Genomic DNA, 14,595 nt, shown 5'->3' on the forward strand with positions numbered 1-14,595 from the left:
ACTATTTACATTGTTATAACATCAAAACCAGCAGCTTCTTTACAGGCTTTCAGCAATAAAAGGCCTTCTGCTTCTAAGGCTCACACACACTCTGGGCAGGAAGTGAAAAGCTCTGTTCTCCTCCCAGCCACACACTCATTTGCATGTTCACACACCGTCTAAAAATAGCTCTCAGCGCTGCAGCTGCGCTCTCATCACACGCAGGGTCACACAAAACTCAGACAAAACTCTATTTTATATCACAAAGACGTCTTATATTTACAACCACTGACAGACATGACAAATTCAGCACCTAACAAATTTCGACAAATTTAAATTAACGGGTCCAACCGAAGAAAGCTTCACTTTTTTGTAATCAATCAAACAGTATCTGTCACTTCTGGGAACAGTTTCTGACCTAACTTCTAAATCCCTAACTCAATTTAACTTTGTCCAAACAAGCACATGACACCGTTTCAAACGATGAGGAGTCTCGGTAACTCCTAGCTTATTTCGGGATGCCCTGTACCCCACAGTTAAACCAAAACTGAACTACCCCTGTTCGCCGACAGGTCAAGACCGCGCGTCCACGGCCAGGAGGGGGCGTAACCCCCGGGCTATGTGCTTCTTAGCAACTTCTGGTGCCGTCCTATAATAATTTCAACCTAACCGATTTTGTAAAATTTTACCATAACGGGTCCTACCGAAGAAAGATAACTTTTTTACGACCAATTAAACAGTCTCTGTTACTTCTGGAACAGTTTCTGTCCTGATTTGTAAAACTATTAAACAGTATCTGTTACTTCTGGAACAGTTTCTGTCCTAATTTCCCTACCAAACTACCTGAGCCTTCAGCTCAATATCCAGGGACTCAAACCCAACATTCTCTGTTACTTCTGGAACAGTTTCATATTTCTTCAACTTCATTAAATACTCTTAAACAACTTTAACTGCATAACACACGGTGATTCTCATCAAAATCAAAACAGACACCCACCAGCAACGTCAGTGAGCAGGCTTTTAATTTAATGCAGCCCAATTTGGCACAATTTGGGAATCAACTCAACAGGCAGTGCCTTACCTTTTAGATGCACCCGGGAAGCTCACTCACATCAGATCCCTGGTCCGTGCCTGTCCGCTCGACAACCTCAGACCGTCCACACCTCGCACGTCCACCCCAATACCACAGGACGAGCCCCCAAAATGTTATGGTTCAAAAATATTGGAGATGGACACCAGAGGAAAAACCCACAATAACAACACTGGTCCGGTCGGGTTGAGTCAAACGATGATTTAATGATCACACACGTGGGAGATGGACACTGTATGCAGACAGTCTCAGATCTCATCTCAAAAAACACATTTCCATAGTTTTATGAAATCAGGGTATTAGAACGCCCCCTCATGCGTAGTGACAGGTGTAATACAATCAATATTGACAATTTTATTTAACACAAAGAATAACATTGTCTCCTTCCCGAGGGCAGACGCTAACTGCCCCCCTTCTCCTGGAACCGTCTGTACCCTGCTGAGACACAACATGGCAACTACAAGGACTCTTTCATTTATTAAGACCATTAGTGTGTATTGCTCTAAATCAAGTATATAATATTAAATGAATATTGCTGGATCAGCTACTTCTACTTAAAACATATTAAAACATGACTAAGCACAAAATCACCAAGAATGACATCTTATAAGTGCTGTGTAAGCGCGTGCGGCCTTCCAAGCTCAAAGCCTTTGCCCTCCATAGATCAGCCAGACTCGCGCTGGCTGTAGCTTTTAACCTTTAATTACCTTGAGCACAACTCTAGAATGAGCAACAAACTGCAATGTGTATGGAATGATCATGGTTACATCTGCAATGGAAAATCATGTTATTATTCTGGTACCTGTAAGAAAGATCAAATTAAAGTTATCACCATCACTGTAATGCAAAGAATAATGTAAGATCAAAAACTTCAATTCATGCTTAATGCAAAGCTGGTTATATACTTCTAATGAACTAATAATGGCATATTAAAATATTAAATGATAATGAGAAAAACATCCCCTCCTTATTCTACAATTCACATGCTATCCACGATTACTGAATTCCTGCTTTTTCACTCGGCTGAATGCTGCGATGATTTGCTGACATCTCTCGAACACATTCCTCTCAAACAAAGTCTCAGCTTTCTCCGTCTGCCCGTCCACCCACTCTGCTGAATGGTCTGTGAATATGCAGCATGTGTGGGCTGCAGCCAGGCTCGGGGTTACATTTCAAATGGCCAAAGTACTTAAGGAGCGCTTGATTTTTGGCTGCAGTAAGCACACAGTTGGTTAGACAGACTGTCCCTGAAATATAACTTTGAGGGCTCGATCTGTGCAAGCAACCAATCTGCACCCACCACAGACCTCAAAGTCCGATTGATTAGAAATCTGCACGCCATTAAAATGGTGTGGGAAACTTTCTTAAACAAGCAGCAAACACTTTGAGAAATAGAAGATTGTGTTACTCGTCTGGCACTCTGTTCAGTGTGTCCATGTCTTCATGTCCAATGCATGCTGGGATAGGCTTCAGCTCATTACAAGCCAGAAATGGATAAGCACTTCAGGCACTTGGGTTGAACCTTGATCACATAACTGTTAGTATAAAAACCCAAAACTGAGCCGGACGGATGCAGCCAGGTCTGCTGCGTCAGACTGGTATCAGGCATAAACACAGTAAGCCAGAGTTACTCCAACCCTGAGAGTACATTTTACATCTGCGGTATGGAGCTGAAGTACCAACCAGGCAAAGTAGCTTAGTGCTGGAGGATCTCACATTTACCGTCTCGGACTCCAGACTTATTTGTACCTGTTAAACAGGACACCATCTTCAGAGAGCTTTTTTCCTGCTTTTTGTGGATTTCTACCCTTTCACACACACACACACACACACACACACACACACACACACACACACACACACACACACACACACACACAGGAGGTGTTGGCGATATAAGTCACGCAGAAACATGCTAACATCAGACTGTGATCAGTGTAACGGTGTAAAGATTGACATGTGAGCTTAAAATATGACATCATTATATGAATAATATATATTCTTTCATTTCTTTTACTTTATTTTGAAAAAATTTTTTATACTTTGCGATTATTTTTTCTAAAATAAAAAAATCTTTAAGCATTAACCAGTGTAAAGATTTCATTGTGTTTATCAGACTAAAAATCTTTCCTCCTCTCCTCCCAGGCGTCTTCCCAGTGAGCAACGCAACCCTCAATAATAACTGTGACCCATCTGCGCTGGGCTGCCCAGGTACGAAACGATCACACTCTTTGACACAATTGCTGAAAAGACCGCTTTCCCCCCGTGAACGTCCTCTGTTGTTGTTTGTTGTGTGTGATGTTCACGGCCAGACTTGCACTGAGCATTTGAGCATTTTTATTGTAAAGAAAAAAGTGTTGCCAGGAATCTTTAATAAGTAAATTCAATTAGTTTGTTAAATCGAAGTTTATCAAACGATAATGTATTACTGTCTGTGGTCATGCATACTCTTCTTCTTGGACCAAAGAACCAGAAACAAAAAGACAAATACCCTGTTCTTCTAACAGAAATTTTGAACTGATGGAGTTACAGATAACATCAGTATGTTGGGTAACGCCAACTACTGGAGATTATGTATCGGAATTTCAGGAGCAGGACCACGCTTCCAAACACGCTCCTTCCGGTTGTCATCTACTGTATATAGGTTCCCCCAGTTCTGCAAGCTGTTCATTCTTGTTTACGTGCCCCACCCTCCCTCCCTGTTCTCAATTCTTTAACTTCTTCATTTCTATTTAGTGTATGGGGATCTGCCAGGCCCGGGAGCCATTGCCAGTCCCCTTCGAGGCCTTCCCCAAACCGCAGCTCAATTCATGTCAAAGCATTCACTTTTACCTACCAAAACACTGTCAAACCTAAAATGAGGACGTGGGCCCAGCTAGTGAAATCATATGTAAAACACAAATGACAACAAACATTTTTGATCAGTTCTTCCTTTAAATGAAAACATCTTTTCACAAAATTGCTTCAGAGTCTGCATAATTTCATACATTTTTATTATGAAGTAAAAATGGTAAAAGACTATTGCAGGTAGGTCTCCGTAGGTCTCACAACAAAATCAGCTGTAAGATTTTGTCTTAATGAGTCACTGACTTTACCTTTTCTGTTACATCTGGTTGCTTAATCCAGATCACAGTGACAGACACACTCACACCAGTCAAAGTTCATTAGAGCTTAGACAGAAGTGAAGAACACAAAAGTGAATCTAGCACAACATTAACCTTTTCAGATAAATATTTGCTCAGAACAGCTGATTGGCAGATACCAAGAATAAATTATGGGGTTCTTTAAACATGGGGTTTGTGCCATTGCATCGCATCTCCTTGGTTGCATTGATGTCTTTTCCCTCTGACATTAGTGCTGTCAAAACTGTCAAATATCTATTAGTCTCTGTTCTTAGTCAGCTCTTCACACTGTGTTACAGTTTGGTGAAAAATGCAAGGGCTGTAAGGACCTCAGAGGAAGTAAGAAGGGAAAAGAGTTTTGACCATGAAAAAGTGACAGTTTGAGTGTTTGAAGGCGAATGGAATATATACAAGAGCTATAGTGCTGGGGCTGAACCTGACAGTGTATACACTTTGAACTGTTCAAGTACAGAAGGCATTGTACAGCCTTGACATCTATATAAAAGTTTTCCTCAGTGACCACATGAACTTTTTATAAAGGTAAACCAAGTGCATCGGTGCCTACACTTCTTATTCAGCTTCACACTATGATGGTTTTTTCTGTCAAGCTTTGCTTTCCACCTTGTGAAGAAGTGTCTAAGGGTCAGGTTTTTTGGGAATGTGCTCATAAGAGAAAGACGCTTAATTGAATTTTGAACATCCTGTTAAGAAAAACTTTCTAAATGAAAGCAGGCTCAGGTTTGGATCGAGATCCTTGGCTTTCCCCAAAGCCCTGAACATATTCTAGCCTTTAAGCATTCCCAGTGCTGTCACACTGCTCTGAACAGTGAAGAGATGCTAGTTTGTTCAAGGATGAATCTGGCAAGAGGTGAGAAGATCAATATAATTGTGATCAACAACTTTGTTTGTGGTGTTTCTAGAGAACCGCATTTAATGATACTGCAGGCCGGTCACATTCTGGTGATGTCAGAGTTTTGGAATTTGGAAGCCAACGCTGCATAATTTGAAGAGCACAGCTTGTCCTTACCTAAACCTGCAATAAACCTTATGAACTTCTTCACGCTGTCATTGACTTTGACAGTTTTTGCGATACAAACCTCGTTCTCCCGGGTCAAACGCCTGTGCTTGACTCCTTTGTCCAGGGTTTATTGTACTTCCTAAAGCTTTTCTGCCAGAAAACCCTCAGTGACCTCCTGATCATCACATCTGTGTTTGCTGTTAGGTCCTTCTGTTACTGACTGGTGCATAACTGTTAGTTGGGACATGAAGAAAACAGTTACAAATTAAAATTTCCAACATTTACACTGAAGATTTGGTGAATACACAAAAAGAAGATGAATTTTGGGTCAGTTTTCTTATTTAAAGCAAACATATGAGAAAAGAGAAAGTCGTGCAGATTGCAAAACCCTTTGATTTATGGTTTTGGGCTTCATATGTGACATTAATGAGCCTGGACAAGAAAAGAAAGCAAAAGGGAATGGAATCTCAGTCAGATTCATTCAAATGAGGACATTCTTGAAATGGAGACAGATGCTTCACTCTGCTTTATTCATTTAATCAGCCTTCATAAGTTCAAGTGGCTGATAAAGGAGGAAAGAATAAAAATGGGCATTTGGCCCATGTCACCTACTCTCACCAGTCTACGTGGATCTGCCAAGAATCTATCCAGGAATGCTCGGTTAATTACATTTTCTAATTCCAAAGTAGATCATACCCGAAGAAACAAAATAACGTTTTTAAAGCTATATCCCCCAGGGTGCCGTTCAGCTGCTGCCATAGCCATTAAAACTGGAATGCTGTCCCTGCACAGATTGTGGCCCTCGAGGAAAATGGACCTCCACCAGTTTCTTTTGCTCAAAGAGGTCACATGATCCAAGACTTACCAGTGAGCTCTGGTCAGAACAGTAGCTGTGGGCCAACTAGTAATGTGACCCAATTGACCCAATGTGAAATGTCAGTTCTCACACTGTCCAGAACTATGGAAGCCTCAGAGGGACATACTGTATTTCTAAAGGTCAGTTTTTGTGCGATTGCGCCATGAGAGCATGGAAGTGAAGCCAATTAAACTACAGTTTGTGTTGCAGGATAGAAATTAAGAGCACAGACAGCTCAACAAGCCATTAGAAAGGGTGATAATATAATAACTCGTAAGCTCGATGGAACAAAGAATAAATGGTCAGCTGAAGAGTAGAGCTGTTAGAAAGTTAGGGTGGTGGTCTGAGGAGTGAAGAAGGCCTGAGTGGGTGTGCTTCAGTGGGTGAAGCTAATTCAGGTGTAGCTGTCCTGAAAAACATAACTCTGACTTCTGTTCGGGAGATGTAGGTGGAAGAAGTTAAATGGAACCACAAGTGAGTGAGCAGCATTGTCTTTTTTTTCCCAAACACATTTGACTTCACTTTAACTCTGAAGCACAAACTTCTTTTCATGAGTAGACTTTATCACCTCTTGTTTCAGTCCACCTCTGAAATCCCTTTGATGGTACAGAATTCATTGTTTCAAAACCTCATCTGTGACCATGCTTAGACTCAAGCCTTTCCACATGACATAATCAAACTTAATCTGTGTAAACCGTCTCATGGCTTTAAACCCTTTGGTCAACAAGAGCTTGGAGAAACTCTGGAGACTGAGCTGTGTATGTCAGCTTGACGATGGCAGGAGAGGAAGCTCGGGACAAAATAAAAATAAAAAACCGGACTGTGTGGTAAGTTTTGACAGCAGCCACAGTCTCAGCTGTTAAATCCACATCACTTATTGGTTGGTTGCTGCTGGTTAGTGTGATTATGTTGTAAGCGGTACACAGACCCACACAGTCAGCTTTGATTAAAAAAAGAGAGCTTTTATCATTATGACTACATAACTGTTGAATAATTTGCATTCTTTATTAACGATGCTGAGAACACTTGAGAAGCCCAGATCCAATACCCCTACTGTGTACATTTAAGATGTTCATTCCTCATCACATCCATTTATCATCCTTTGCATCTGTTTCTCTCTCATCCCATCACATTGTCACTACCACCAGCTGTTTCCTCTCCTGCCACCTCATCCACTGACTCCACTAACACCATCTACACTACTAATGCCAACACCCACGGTAAGCAACCCTCCTCTTCATGCAGCCTCTGTCCTTCCTTTCCATCTTCACCTTCTCCACTTCTCTGTGCCATTTTTGTTCCCCTCAGTGCTTTTGCTTTATCATCACCTCGCGGTTCCTCCCCCTACTTTCCCTTCTTCCTTCCATCTTTTTTTTAAATGATTATTAAACATTTTTGGTTGGTTTTAAGCTTCTGGATTTTTCAGTCAAATACCTTTTCTGTAGAGGCTTCCCCTTTTTTCTTCTGTTTCATCTAACTCTAATTTAGGATAAACTTTTTAGGGTTCATCCAACATCCACAAAGAAAGACCTTTTTTATGGAACTCAGTTATAGTTCATCACCACAAAGCCGTTATTCTTAATGGTTTTCAGAGAGATTTCCCTCATAAAAATCTCAAACCTTTTTAGCTCTGCCATATTTGACCTTCCAGGAAGCCATGAAAAGTAGCTTGAAGCTATTTTGCCCCTCTAAGATCAGTTTGGTCATTCTCTTATTCATTAACTACCTGTGAGAATACTCAACTAATTCAGCTCTGATGAACCCGTCCGCTTGACAGACGAGTAAATTATCTAATGCTGCGTTTGAAGACGGAGTTCATCAAACTTTTCATTAGTCAATTAACCTTTCTGTCGTCCTTTTTCCAACTGAAAAGTTGTAGCTCTAAATGAACTTTCCCAGGAATTTATGAAAAATCAGCTCTCTGTGTTTGATTAGGATAATAAGAACTTTTCATTCTTAATGGAATTTTAATGAAGCACCGATATGTGCTGCTTACATTATATATATCTGTTTGTAATATGTGCATGTGAGAGTTTTAGACCTTCTGGAACATTTGCACTCAAACTGGGCTTTGGGAAAAAGCACACGCTCACGCTAGCATTAAAACCACTTTGTTTTTGCATGTGTCATCCTCTCGTCCTGCCTTATCCTTTGATTTGTCATCATCAGTCCTCTCTACCATCACTCCATCTCCCAGCATTCTCTCCACTCGCATGCCTCTAACCTCTATCATCAGTACCACCGCCTCCGCTGCAACCAGCCCCTCCTCTTCTGGTAAGGCTTCATCTGCTTTCATGTTTGATTCCTGTGCAAAACCTAACAAAGATAATAATAAATGAATGTGTCCCCTAAACTATTGAGTTTACGATTAAACAGGCTGAACAGGAAGCCTCAAAAATGGCCGTTACCTCTAAACGCTAATCCATAAGACTAATCAATGGGTTCCAAGAGAACACATATACACAGTGTGTACATAGAGAAATTGTTACTTGAAAGTTACATGAGGACTTTTATCTCCCAAATGTCATCAGGCTAAATAATTTTGCCACCTTTTCAGGTGGACCCCTCCCAGTCTAGTCATGAAAATTAAATACCAGTAAAATTACACATCTAAGTTTCATCATAGGCTTCCTTCAGGTTGGCGCATAGCTTATTGTATCTGCAGACAGTCACATGAAGAAGAAAATCTTCACAGGATTTATGCAGCCTTACCAGCAGGACAACAACAGTTTAGTCTTTACCTGCTAACCATGCAGGTGAATTCTACGACTCAATTCCTTGTCATTCCTAACATTAAAAGTTTACCTCTCCTGTGACTACATAACATTTAATCTTTAATCAGTGGTATTTGTGGTGTTAGATAAACAGCATAGATAGAATATTTCTGTACCAGTTATTGTTCTGGCAGTCGACCTTTGACCTCAACAGTGAGTGGTAACAGTTGTTTGTGTTAGAATAACCTGTTCAGTGAGCAAGTTTCACATTTCTCATAATGCATCATTAATGTGTCGTTGAATCCAAGATACTTTTGTGTTACTGACATAATCCAATCTGATCTAATCAGTTTTGCCTAATACTACCATCACCACCACCACCAGAGCTCCTACCTCTGCATCTACCGATACTAATGTTTCTGCATCCAGCAGCACAGCACATGGTAAGGTAGCTAACACTATCTTCATATACAGTGTTGTCAGTAGCTGCCATTCTTTATGACTCTGTTAAAAGCTGTTTTTGTTGTAATTAATCTTTTTTTTAAAGAAAGATTAAAAAGCTGCTGCTAAAACCCAAATCCAAGTGGACACGATGGTAAATGGTCACAGGATTTTGTATCCATCACACGAAACACTACTTTTTTTCCCAAATGATGTGACTTCAAAGTTCAAAATATTGTAGTTTTTATAAACTAAAATAATTATGTAGTCATATTTTACAATCCAGTAATGGATTTGATTCAAATTAGTCTTAGAATAAGGAGAGAAAACTTACACATGTGGAAAAACTCGTATAAATTGTCACTGAGTGAGGTTTTTATGTTTTCATGAATGTGCTGTAATGACGGGTAGTTAGAAGAAGAAGTGGCTTTTAAGGCCTTTCACTGCCTTGAAGTGAGTGGGTGCTTTCACAGATACAAAGCAAGAAGTTGCTTTCGCATGATTTACTGAATTATTAACTAATCAAAAAAAAAACCCAAAACTTAAATTCAACTTAAAGCACAATAAAGCATACAGCATCGTATTGACGTCTCCACAGTTTAGGTTTGTTTTACCTGCTGTTGTTCTCATATTGATGCATTTTGAACGCATTAATATAGGATGTAGTCCACTGTGAGCATTTTGAATCAGTTGTTATTCTGTCAGTGTCACTGTGTTTTTTTGTTTTCCCTCCAAAAAGCAGCTCTTTTTCACAAACATCCCGACGACATCTAATACAGACGTTCATATGTTGCTAGCTCCATTCAATAGCTGCCTTTTAATCCTTACAATAAAAGCCATGCCTCAAAACACAGCTTTACTTTACGTTTATATTTACACTTTATTTTACTGTTGTTGGATATTTTGTGACCTGCTCGTTTGTGACTACAGTTGAGGGTGCACAGGTACGTTCACACCAACTTTTCTGGGTGCGTTCAGTCCACTGTGAGGCCCTGTGCTTGTCTGACCTTTGATGGTTGCAGGTTGCAGGGCCACTCACCTGTTACTGTACAAGGACGGCCCAATGGAGCACAAAGGAAGTTTGTTCCACATGTGGTGGAGTTTGGTGTTCATGCTCATTAACGTGTTATGTTCAGCTCAAAGAATTTAGTTTGATTTATGTAATGTGGTCACAACATGCAGCGGCTGGCATCATAACATATATCATGCGCGCTTTTTTTGGCGACAGCAGGAAGGATGTACCAACAGACGTATTCATATTAATCACTGTCTTTGTTTCTAGTTTATTTGTGACACTGATCACTGATACCACATTACATCAGAAATATGGCATTTCTATATGAAGCTCTATGAGGCTGCGATGTAGCGACAGCGTGTGTCAGTTCAGATGACTGATAATCTGTGATTGTTTACTTCCTGTAGCCCAACAGCCAACCAGCAGCACGGCAGCTGTTTCATCTTTTACCACTAACCATCCAGATACTAACCCCACCCTGCATGGTAAGAGGAACAGTAATACCATTGCCAAAACTGGCATGAATAATATTGTCACTGTCTAACTGCATGGATTTTTAACAGTAGTATTTATGCAGCAGATACAGAAACTGTATATGATTGGATGTTGTTGTGCCACAGCCTCAGCTCTTATAAACATAAACGTGTCCCCAAAAAGTTTATTCTGGTTATCTGGACTTGGCCTTTATTTCCTGTGTCTTAAGATCTTGATTGTCATATACTGTTGAGGATAGTTTTAGGCCTCGGGCTTCGTCTTTTAATAATACATTGATTTGTTCTTACTCTTCTCCAGCATGTTTAATTCTTTTAGTCCCTACTCTCATTTCTTCTTCTACACACTGTTCCAGAAACATCTGGCCAGCTGCAGTTCATGACTACTAACCAACCAGAGACTAACATAGCTGTTCCTGCTGCTTCTTCCTGGGGTAACATTCACACTTCCATGTCTAGCTCTTAAACCAAGATCAGTGTTAGCCAATCCTCATCATTCCTGTGGAATATGTGAGGCTTTTCTGCTAATAGCTGTGTGTTTGCACTGCAGGATCTAAGGCCCATGAAACTTTATTTTTGGGGGTCTTTTTTGTTTCCTTCTCCTTTTTTAGCTCTTTAACTGCTTAATCAGCCTAACCTAGTTATAGTCATGTCATATCTTTTGCTTTGGTTTCTTCTCGTATGGTTCATGCACTCCTTTGTTTCATATCGCTGTTACAGACATAGTAATCACTGTACAATCCTACAATACTGTCTGTGACTGAAGGATGTTGAGATGGCTTATGTAAAAATATCGTGTCCTATATTAGTGGTTTATTTTTGAAATGCATTTTTTTACCTTTATTTATTGTATGTAACTTGCTTTTTCACTATAATTACATCTGCTTCGATCGGCCATATCCCGGTGACAGTGGAGGAGACTCAAATTATGCTTCAGCAACCTGAGCCAATGGCCTTGAAGTCCAGGTCCCTGACTGTTTGGCCAGCTGGTTACCTCAGAAGACAGACTTCTGGATTTACTGTTGCTGCACTCTCTTTTTCCCAAACCCCTAGACATCCAGTTCCTTTAGTCCACAAAATCAGGCAAACCAGGTCTGCGTTTTTTCGCAATCCTCCTGGAGGAGCTTCTCTTCATAGATCTCTTACGTCCAGTCCTTTGAATCCCCCCGCTCAAACCCCCAGTCCCCATCATTCAGCTCATCAATCCAGATTCTTAGCTTCAGTCCCTGGTTCCTCTGGTCCATCTGAAGCTACCCGCCCCAGACCCCCTGCTCCCTTCCAAAGACCTCCACGGTATCGAAGATCCAAGATTTCCCTGGGGTACATTTCAACCCCTTTGAGGAAGAGGCCAAACCGAGGAAGACATCAAGCTACCACTAAAGCACCACCTAGGGTGGAGATTCACATCACAAAACCTGCTGTTCCATTAGCTGATCTCAAATCCACAGCCAGGCTTAAATTCACACCAACGACTGGATTCAAAGACACAGATGGGTTGAAAGACTCGACGCCTGCAACCATTCATCTAAATATTTCTTCTGTTACGTCCCAACCAAAAACTTTTCACCAGTCAACCTCCAAAACGGAGGTCTCTACCACCACTCAGGACTTAAAGTTCCTTCCTGAATCTCATACTTCAAGTTCACCTCAGGGGTCACCTCTGCAGCAGAATAAAAGTGAGGCATTAGCTGCGGCTGGGCTAGCACCACTGTCATCATCGTCGTCATTGTTTTTGTCATCATTATCAGCACTTGGCATTAGGAAGAACAAACCTGTTGCTTCATCATGGTCACTCCTGAACATGAGTGGTGGTGAAATCCAAACATCTGCTGCGGGTAACCTGACAGATCAGGAGATACCGGATAATGAATATTCATCAGGCTCTGGGCCATTCATGTATGACATGACTGAACTTGTGGGGGAAAGGAGTCCTTATAGATTATATCAATTTGATGCCTTATCCAAAGAACCCAATACTGGACCTGATGCCAGAAACTCAGACCCGCAAAGTGCTTCCCACCTTTTCATCCAACCCTCAACTCCTTCTGAAAGAGGAAGTGAACATTTTTTCACCCAAACACATTTCCATAATGGCTCAGAAAGCCTGCTCAGCATCCTAGCAGCAGGCATCAAGCCTTTTAAAGATCACTCACCAGACCTACTGGTACCAGAAACATCCATCAGCACTCTTAATCAGACTTTGACAACAGCTCAAACCCACCACGAGCTTCCAAAGAGCAGCGGTCCAAGTGGACAGAAACAAGAGGAAAGTTCCTATGCACAACTGGAAAGACTGAGTTTGCAAGCAATGCCGTCTTCCCTTCCTCCCTCCTCTTCATCCCACCTCTTCATGCAGCCAACACCTTCTTTGCCGATGGCACATCTAAGCTCCCCTTCTTTCCTCGCCGAGGTGGTTTTCCCCAAACAAATCTTTTCCTCTTTTGTGCCACAGAAGGAAGACAAGGCCCAGATATCCTCACTTTCTTTAAACCCTCTGGGCAGTAAAGCTGGACTAGCTGTAGCCAGCAGTAGTCTGGTTAACAATTTATATACAGACGCACATGCACACATACAGTCTTCTGTGCACGTCATTCCCCATCGATCATCCATTCTCTCCCCTCCATCTCCTCCCTTTCACGAGCCATTCCAGAGCCCTCACTACTCCTCATCCAGTATCCTACCTCCTACTTCTCCCTTTTCTCTCTTTCAGTTAGAATTTACAGCCACCTCCGCCCATGCCTCCCCCATTCAAACCGTCATACCCCAGTACTCCCCACTCAGCCCCACCCTTCCCTTGGCCTCTGATCCCCTTTGGCCCACCCTGGTTCCTTTTCCACCTTCTGCTGCTCCTCGGTACCCCTCCCTCCTCCTGCCATCATCTTCCCAGCCTGCAGAGCGAAGGCTTTCAGAAACTGCTCACATGCCAGTGTCTGTGTTGTCATTTCTGTCCTCGAATCTTCAAAAGAACTTTGAGGACTCAACGGTTGACACAGCATCTTTGTTGTCATTTCCTCTCTTTTCTAAAGCCCCAGCTCAGTCTCCTTTTGTTGATAGTGCACTGCACCCTGAATACCACTCTGCAGAAAAGTCCTCTAGTGGTTTATCTAAAGCTAACAGAAATGAAGTGCCCTCCACTGTGCACAACCTGTCCCCTGATACTCGATCACATACATTAACCCATGCAGAAGATTTTTCAGATAACTCCTTTAGTCACACTAACCCAACTCCCTCAAGATTATCTGTGGAGGCTCTGGTATCCAGTCCTGCAGCGCTTGTGCCGGACTTTGGTCCAGCCCTGTCACAATTAGAGTTTCCTGTATCAGAGCTAAATTTGTCAGTGGTTTTGTGGCCATCCTCAGATGCAGCTAGCCTGTCAGTCAGACCTTTTTTAGTTCATTCTCATCAGAAAGATTTGAGCGAGATAGAAACTCGTTCAGTGCTTCACACTGACACTGGCTTGACCTCGCTGCCAACAGCTGGTATTTGGGGCCATGATCACACTCTGGCTCTGCTCAGGGCAAATATTGAAGGAAAGCAAGAACCGCCCTCTTCCTCTGCCTCTTCTACATCATCTTCCAATGTCTTCCTTTTAACTCAAAGCTCTCACATCCCTTCATTTACCGACTCCATCAGGGAGACAGAGGGGATGATGGGAGAGGAAACCGTTCTGACTCAGAAATCTTTGTCTGGGTCACAAGAGAGAGATTCTTCCAGCCCGACTGTTAACAGAGATCCTTGGAGGCTGCATCATGCAGTCTCACATTTACACAACCAGGGAGAAGTGAATGGAGCTGCTGGCACTCGGACCAACTCGCAGGCCCCTGCTGGCTATGACAGTGGATTTAGTCTCTCCACTCCGCCTTTGTTGA

The 14,595-nt window shown here is 41.9% G+C and overlaps 1 protein-coding gene across 3 annotated transcripts in view; it reads left to right on the plus strand.

Moving 5' to 3' along the window:
• The window catches only part of adgrg6 (adhesion G protein-coupled receptor G6), a 104,988-nt gene that overhangs the window by 59,467 nt on the left and 30,926 nt on the right, over nucleotides 1–14,595 (plus strand). For all 3 annotated transcript variants that reach the window (XM_080290086.1, XM_080290088.1, XM_080290087.1), the window contains one exon: nucleotides 3,215–3,280. In XM_080290086.1, the coding sequence (XP_080146212.1) occupies nucleotides 3,215–3,280 (66 nt within the window). The remainder of the gene's footprint in view (nucleotides 1–3,214; nucleotides 3,281–14,595) is intronic.

Source organism: Astatotilapia calliptera, chromosome 15, assembly GCF_964374335.1.
Source record: "Astatotilapia calliptera chromosome 15, fAstCal68.1, whole genome shotgun sequence".
Classification (NCBI taxonomy): Eukaryota; Metazoa; Chordata; class Actinopteri; order Cichliformes; family Cichlidae; genus Astatotilapia; species Astatotilapia calliptera.